At 33.5% G+C, this 9,169-nt stretch overlaps 1 protein-coding gene across 1 annotated transcript in view; it reads right to left on the bottom strand.

Annotated features, from left to right (window-relative positions):
- Positions 1-340: 340 nt before the first annotated feature.
- Positions 341-9,169, bottom strand: part of LOC129971218 (equilibrative nucleobase transporter 1-like) — a 110,457-nt gene continuing 101,628 nt past the window's right edge. Inside the window, exons 10-13 of the mRNA XM_056084801.1 lie at positions 6,540-6,644; positions 5,240-5,441; positions 3,590-3,710; positions 341-1,422 (exon numbers count right to left, since the gene is read on the bottom strand). Of these exons, the coding sequence (XP_055940776.1) occupies positions 1,315-1,422; positions 3,590-3,710; positions 5,240-5,441; positions 6,540-6,644 (536 nt within the window). The 3' untranslated portion in view covers positions 341-1,314. The remainder of the gene's footprint in view (positions 1,423-3,589; positions 3,711-5,239; positions 5,442-6,539; positions 6,645-9,169) is intronic.

Below are 9,169 nucleotides of genomic sequence, written 5' to 3'. Positions count from 1 at the left end.
AAAACTAATCTGTTTCATTTTATTGTTATAAATGAATTACTTCTTTTCTCTTATTAGAATAAATATTAAGTATGAATTAGAATATGCTTTTACAAATGTGCCTGCTTCTAGTGTATGTTTATATGTATATATATATATATATATATATATATAGTGCGTGTCTACGCACAAATCGTGTGTTATACAAGTCACCTCTCTGGCTGCCCATGTACAATTAAATAAATACATCTATATTTCTTTTGTGAATTCTTGTTGAACATTTCGAATTATTTAAATAAAGAGTTTTTCTTTTTGAAGTGTATTGAATAATTTAAAATGACCATTTTCTAAGATTAAAGTAGCATTTTACTTAGCTGAAGCTTTTATTAAGATATTTACATACATTTTAATTACACAGATGACATACGTATATATATATGCACACCTACAAAATGGCAGAAACATATTTCTGAATCGGTTATACTTTGATCTTTTAAAGTTCGTATTGCGAAAAATACGTGAGCATGGTATGGATAAATGTACATACAACAAAACATACACATAAGTAATTATGAAAGTAGAAATTCTGTATTTCAGTCTGCTTCTATTATATATTCTCCATAAATATCTGTTCTTACAAAAATTTAAGCTGTAGATTTAATTAAAGTGGCCACATTTTCTGGAGTACAATTTGGGATGTTGATTAAGGGAAGGTATTGAACAAAATCAAATAAAACTATGAAATCATTAATTATAAAATTTCCAATAAAATAAAAGCAGATCAATTCTGAATGCAAATGTATAATTTTGACATTTTGCACACCTTCTTCTTGATGAGAGTGCACCATTTTAATATTTTCAGATCTTGTTTAGTAGTCAATTAATTTAATTTTAATTCTTTTCAGTTTGAACTAAATTTAAATCAAAATTAACTTATCACAAATTGGAATCGCCAATCACGTTGGCTTCTCTACTTGTTTGAATGAAAACTGGAATATCAGTGCGTATCTATGGAATACAGTTTTGTATATTAAACATGAGAGATCTAATTAGATGAATCGGGGATTTCTAGAGAAGCATCCCTATTACTATCGGAATAGGAGCCTACTCTTAACTTCTTGCATCATAAAAAAGTTATTCACCGAAACTAATCACAAACAGTCATTCATGTTTGTTCAGATTTAGGAGCTGCTTTTATCTGACATAAAAGAAATTCTTTCAACACCTTCTAAAACTATTACGATTAGGAACAAATTTGAGGAACTCCCGCAAGCAAACGTCAATGAGGGATTGTTCGATTTGGAATTGCGTCGTGCGCAAGTTTACTTTTCAAATTCAGGAAGAACTCTTTTCCTTGAGGAAATACCTTTGAATCGGCGTCGCTACCAAAAGAAGTGGCTGAATCATAGCTATGGCTAAACAAACGCTGTCGAAGATATTCACCTAGAATAGAAAAGGGTTGGAGACCTTAAATATGCTACAAAAAAAAAAATGCAGTGAGATCATAAGATTAAATATGTTTTGTTGTTGTTCCTTATGGCACTTGCCATGGACAAGCCCGCTGTTACGAAGACAGCAATTTTAAGCCGGAGGGGGAACGTCTTTTGTTTTTATAGTAGCGCCATCTAGGGCCAAGAGAACGACTTAGCTACACACACGTCATAACCCTTTTTACGGGGCGGACTTCATTCACTCATCCACAGATCGTAATTTAGACCTGAATCAGAGAACGATCACACCTGATCCAGTGTCCCCAGTGATATTACTCTCGACATGGAGGACTTTGTGACCACGACAAATTTATACGCGCGCCAGCCACCAAGCACGCGGGGAATCTTGGGCCGGCGGGGTTCGAACTCGCAACTTAAGGGACGCGAATCCAACGCCCTACCAACCAGGCTATCCAAAGATCTCTGGTTTTAGCACATGGAGATTCTATACTAAAATAATAAACAAGGTTCTTTTCTCCATAATCTAACAGGTACTTTGGATTTTCAAATGATGGTGTCAAGCGTTAAATTATAAAATAATATAAAGAAAAATACAGATTTGGAATATTCTACAATAATATATAATTTAGAAATATTTTATAAAATATAAAGAAATATTATTATTTTTTTTCCATGTTAGAAAGCTGTATTTTATAATACAGTATAATATTACTAGCTATGCGTTTAATTGGATATCTTACATTTTTTTGTACATAGGGAGAATTTACTTGGATGATGAACTTACTGCTATTTAATAGATAGGTTTTAATCTGTAGCGGCTAATCTTTTGCAGTTCCAAATCTGTAATGCTTTTACAAGAATTAAAAACATTTTTTTTCGTACTATTTGTTGACTATTTATACCGATGCAAGTAATTTAATCCTTCAGACATATTTTTAATTATAATTTGTTTTCGGAAGCCAGCTATCATTTTGTGAAAAAATTTGGAAATAAAAATAATTACTGATGGAGAAGGAAGGATTTCATCTCAAAATTATGAACTCGTTAGTGAATTATACAAAGCGGGTGAATGTTTCCATCTAGACATGCACTTCACCAGTTCATATCATAATGGGATATGATTGTTAAAGACTGACTATCTAAACTTGTTTTAGAAAACATCATGTCTATTCGCAGAATGCTTAAGAAATAAAATAGAAATCATTGTTTGTAGAAAAGCAAACATTTAAACACTAAAAGCAAACATTAAAATCCCCCCCCCCTTGCTTTGGGATCTGTGTTCATGAAAAACATGAACACTCAAATCGAAACTAATCACTTAATCCGTTTGAAACAAATAATGCTCCAGTAATAGAACAAAGGCAATATAAAAATAATGTTGACAAAATAAAAATAACACCAACCTGAAGGGACAATATCATGGATCAATATGAATATAAAATAATAAATATTGCGGATTTCCGTTCTTTAACCATTACTACAATCCAGCAAATGAAAATAAAATGTGAAAATTACACCTCCATAATTGAATTTTACTCACCTTTAGCTTTATTCGCACACTGATAGCCAATTTAAATATAAAAGAACACATATCGCAGTTGCCAGACATCAGAACAAAAGTTAATTTGCTTTTGGTTTTAGTTACATTAACGTCCCGTTTTAAAGCAACACTAGGGCTATTTTGGGGTGGACTTCGTAGTTTTGAACCGCGGACATATGAAGAGGAAGACACCTGAGCTGTCACTCTCCTTTCCACACTTCCACACCACACCAGCGGGAGGACATTTGCTTCCGACGGATTTAACGTACACCAAACTCGCTTACCTGACGGTTCTTCGGTTCCTGAAACCCTGGAGTTCCGAAGGCAGGACCTTACCACCAGGACATCGTGGCCCTATTGGGATTTTGCATCCAATGATAATGCAGACCAAAGAGCGGGGGTATTTTTTAACTCCGTCCAACATTACTGACAATGGTGGACGATTATATATATTAATTCAAAGTCAAATACAGCGAGAGGCATGAAGAAAAATTATAATACTCATAAGATCATTTATTTTTGCTTCACCGTCGCAGATAGAATACTTCACACTGTAATGTAAGCGCCTTCTTACCTCGTGCAGTAATTCAGATTAGAAAAAAATGAGTACGATACTTACATAGAGGACGTTTTGCCGAGATGAAGATTCCCAGAGGAAGAGCGGGAACTGGAAGAGGCAAAACATTGCGGAACAAGTGCTCATGATGCCCAGCAGGCGGTTGAAGTGCTCGGCAGGGAAACTGGAAAGGAGTTCGCGAGTCGTTAGCGCAATGTTTTGTTAGACACAATGAATGTATTTTTAAATATAACAATGTGAAAACATTTTTAAAAACATGCTTTTACTTGTCCACTAAAATTTGGATTTAAAAAATTATTTTCTACTTTTTAATCTTTTATGTATAATTCTTTAATACAATATTAATAATTATAAATATTATGGAATTTCAAGTGAATATTTTTCTCAAATTCAGTACCTGGTGGTTCTACTTGTATAAAATCAGATTTTTTTCCCAAGGATTAAGACAAATATTATTTAAAACAATTGAATAACTTATAATAAAAGTTCTGAAAAATACCAAAATAGTGTCACCAGTAGAATACTTGTGAACAAAATTTCACAACTCTGATACATTAACGAATGGAAAAACAGTTGAATACGAAATTCCATTTTTGTTGTTGTTGCACATCCACAAGTACAGCAGAGATATATCAAGTCTATGAAATTGTACGCCCTGAAGAAGTCTTATACTAACATTGGATTGTCAATAAGATCTTGCCTGGAGAGGCCCGGACAAATAAGAATGCAATTAGGTGAAGCCTCTTCCCTAAAACACTTAGGACGGACTTAAAAGGCTTAGATACCTCAGAATATTTCATATTTCTAAAGTGCCCACTGAGAAATTAAGTAAGAGCAGTCTGAACCTGCCTATTACAATCAAAAGTCAGTGAGCCCCCAGGACGACTACTCTTATACCAATGACGTACTGGTGGAGCAAGCCAAGAGGTTTTATTTTGGCTTTTAGCTCTCTAGAAAATTTCCATGTTGGTAAGAGTTTCAGTAGGACAGAGGCATCATTATCCATGGTGTCCACAATCTCATTACCCTCGATGCCAACATGAGAGAGTATCCTTTGTTGGTGGGTCTGATGAGACAAGGAAAGGAGATTTAGGTTTTTGAGTATATTCACTCTCACATTATACCAGTTGGCCAAGTGTTGAATTAAGCTTCTACTATCTGACCACCTTCATAAATAATATTTCCACCTTCATATATAATAAATTAAAATAAGGTGGGCAATAAAAGTTCAAAAACAACAAGGAATCCAATTATTTAAAATTGCATTTCATCGTATTAAATGATATCCGGTATGTCTGCTTCGATTTCGTATTTGATCACTGACTATTTAAGAAAAAAAATAATAAATATTAATTTCACATATTGCGAAACGAATTTTCGTAAATGGATAAATAAAATACAATCATGTCAAAATTTAACGTTTGACTTGAATATATATATATATATATATATATATATATATAGTAAAAATATTCTATATATAAGTATTCTATAATATATATTGTATCTAAAGGTTGCAAGTCGATACAAAACGAAGATAAAGTGGGGTTGTGCTTGGACTTGGTCTGCTTCACGACGACCCGTGTACCGAAAGGGCGTAAAAGGTTTGTGCTTATAGTAATTGTACGTTATTACATTTTTCCATTTTCCATCCTGCAATCGTTTTACATAGTAGGGAGTAGGTCTACTCACCGGATCCTGAGATAGGCCGTTCCGATGGAGATGAAGAAGGCTCTGAGGAGTGTGACGGACACGATGGAGACGTAGATGGCGGACCTGAGGTTGAAGAACTTGCAAACTTGCGCAACCACCTCCAGAAGAGTGGTGAGGAACATGGGCCAGAAGCAGGAACGAAGCACCTTCAGCATGTGGTCGCTCGGATCCAGATTTTCGCCTGCGGAAGATCAATTATCAAATAATGGGAGAGAAAAAAATAGTTACAAAAAGAAGTAGAACTGGATGATACTGCATCAACCTGATGCTTTGCATCAGGTACGCAAACATATCATTACGTATATAACCGTCCGATCGTCCCGACGACCTGTGCGCACCTTGAGACAGACGCATTTTGCTCTCTTTCCCCTCCCTTGTGGTTTTCCGGGGTTCTTTGATGTCTGTTCATTTTACCGACAATTTGCGAGAAGCTCCGGACCGACGTCAAATAGGTGGTGGTGGTGGGGGGTTTCAACAATGGGTCAGTTGGCAGATTTATGACCATATCCGTAATGACCGCAGGTCATTGGAATGCGGCTTTAAGCGTTCTCTGATACAGACTATCATCAGATTATTGGTATACAGTTTTTGGACTCGATCGCTAATCTCTTCAATCATATCCAATTTTAATTGGGTTATAATATATCAATCTGAAGCAAAGAATGAAATCATTACAACCTGGTTCGTCGTTTCTGTCTAATACTAATGCAATGCTTCAAGATAAGGGTTTGGGTATCTATCAGTGTTAATGGTTTATGTCAGGTTTTGACCATTGAAAGCCATTTCGGCAGAAATGTAGTTGGATTTTTAACACATAAATACTAATTTTTAGCAAGAAGAATGTGATATTTGCTGGAGTATAACTATTTAGAAAAAGGATGGAAGTGATATTTGGCAACTTGATTTCATGCCTTTTCTCAATGTATGCACTCTTAGCGACATCTTATAAGGATGTAAGAAATTGTAACAGTTCAGATTTGAAAACTAATTCAAAACCAGAATGAACAAATATGTATCGATGATTATTTATGAAATTTTAAAACAATAATTGCTATGAATAAAAGGAGTAGAATTCATTCATTTTCCTTCGGAAAACTAATAGGCATGGAATAGGTGGTTATAATTCAAACAATAATCATAGTGAGAATATTATAAATTGTTTCATATTGAGAATATATAAATTGTTTCAGAATAAAGATGAAGATGGTATTGCCATAAATACTAATGCCCCAAATACATCAGATCTTATGTTCAAGAAAAGTATGAAATACTTTCTTACTTTTAGAAACTCTGCGTATACTCCAGTCCATGAAGATTCCACCAATAGGCGCGAGGAAGATTCCTGAGATTTGGAATATTCCATATATTTCGGAAAAGAAGGCATCTAAAAAGAGAAACACAAAATAATGTTATGACAATCTGAAGTCTACAAAAGAGGGTGGGGAACGAATATCGCATTTTCCACATATAGCATTCCTGCCTAATAAATTTTGTCGTTAAGTTAGATTAACATCTCTTTATGAAGTTATTTCGGGACAGTAACTCATAATTATACTGTGATAAGCCGGCGAGATACTTGAGTCAGTGGATATTTACTGCAAATTTCCAGACCTCACCAATGAGACTACATTTGACTTTAAGATATTTAAAACAAAATAAGTTCAAGATAGCTGGTTGAATCGAATTTTTAACCCATTACCTTCTTGCTCCTAAGACGACAGCAAAATGAACGATTTTCATAAAATTTAATTTCTCTGTGAATAGCAAAGTGAGTATAAATATAAAGTTCATGTAATATATTCTTTATTTGAGTTCGATAAATGGAATGCGAAAATGTTATTCCCTTTTTAACTTTTTCGCTTATGGAATTCAAGTATGGAAATCGTTCATCGAGATTTGGATGAATTTTTATTTTGCAGCACTTCTTATGTTCATAAAATTATGCATGCCAATTTTTTTTTCGTGAACACAATTAACTTCTAACAGAACAGAATGAACAAATTTAGTACGAGATCCTTACACCAAAATTACAGATCTGAGTCAAATTCTGGTCAAAATCGGGTGATATGTTTTTGCTGCCTTTTCTTATGCACATGAATACAATAACTGCAGAAAATTAATTTTAAAGTGTGACTTTTTGCATCTACGTTTCAAATCTATTACAAATTTTCGATAGAATCGGTCAGTGGAAGGACGTCCAATAGGCACACATTAATCTCCTCGTCTTAAAACAAAACTTAATAATAATTAAAAAAAATAAAACAATTAAAAAAACGCAGTAGAATGCAAATTAAAAAGAAAAAAAATTCACCCTTTTTTTTCGGCAGTAAGATTTTGCATAGGACATTTTCAGTGGTTTTTCTTAATTAATTAATGAAGTAAATATAAATATATAATCATCATCATCAGAATTAAAATTAATTGATTAATATGAATGCAAGGAATGAATTCTAAACCATTTATTTGTTATATATAAAGTATAAATTAAAAAAAAATTATACTTTTTATGATTTAAAAATATGTTATGATTGTAGTTATAACATAACTGTAGAGGTGGATTTCAGCATTATGCGACCCTAGACGGTGCACAATACGAGGCCTCTCTTTTAATAAACTTGTCAATTTAGTTTCTTATTTCAACACATATTTTAACTTATTCAACAAGTTGATGATTCGTTTTAGGTTCAATTTTTTATTAATTTTGTAAAAAATGAAGTGGTCGTTCGATTTTATAAATGCTGTTACAACGAAATAAACGTAATGAAATATATGTAAACATGACTGATTATAAATTGGTAAATTAGCAACATTTTTCTAATAATTAATATTGCAGAGAATTTGTAATATCTAGCGATTGTATCCAGTTTGTTGTATCTAAACGATTTAACTTAACTGAAAGATAATCAATATCCTCGGCTAACGAACTGATCGCCCAAGACGACTAGTTAGCAATAAATAAGATTTGTCGAATTTTGAAACGTTGCTTACCTTAAATCTATTAAATATGCGGTAAAATACGTAATGATGTAAATGTGAGCTATGAAATCATTTTTAAGGAAAGCGCTTAATGGTAGTAGAATCAATTACTGCCATTTAGATATCATCAATTCTATATTCAACAAACGCTTAATATTCATTACATTCTTTTACAGAGAGCAATAAAATATGCCATTATATTTTCAGAGAGGAAATTTATTTGGCAACAATTTAATAATCTAACTAAAATAGCTTTGAGCTTATATTGAGTGACAGTTTATTTATTATTAGTTCTATTAGACCGTAAACAGTTGATTAAACTGGACTGTCAATTAGACTGTTATGAATTAGAGAAATAGCGCACATGGTACTTATAATCACAAGTAAACCCCATTGATAAGTGAAGGAGTTAAAAAAATAAACAAATATTAAAGGCATTAAATGTTGATTAAAACAAGCGGTTGTAGTTTTCACTACTACTGTTCGCTACTAAAGATATTATCTCCCTTCACCTGCATAAAACAGTGGGCAAGGAAGTGAATGCCCTCCATAAATGCTCAGATTTTTATTTTTAGAGTAACATGAGATTTGGGTGCTTCGTAATACGATAAAGAAAATTGATACTTGTGTATTAATTGGTGGGTGAAGGTGAACAATAGTCAAGCAACAATGATCTTCGGCAGGAATGTAGTGTTTTACTGAATCTAGCGAGGATTTGTGGTAGCCTGGTAGTAAGATCTCGGCCTCGGAACCGGAGGGTGTCAGGTTCGAGACTGATCAAGCCTGGAGCACGCTAAATCCGTCCGCGCCAAACGTCCACCCTATGGTGTGGTTGCGGAAGTTTGACGATTAATATGGCATACGGTTAATACATAACCGTTTTGAATACCTTTTACTCGATCGATTGAAAAAAAAAATTAACATTGGCCTACC

This window comes from Argiope bruennichi, chromosome 6 (genome assembly GCF_947563725.1).
Source record: "Argiope bruennichi chromosome 6, qqArgBrue1.1, whole genome shotgun sequence".
Lineage (NCBI taxonomy): Eukaryota > Metazoa > Arthropoda > Arachnida > Araneae > Araneidae > Argiope > Argiope bruennichi.
Note: the sequence above shows the minus strand (reverse complement) of the source record. Positions and strands in the feature narration are given on the sequence as shown.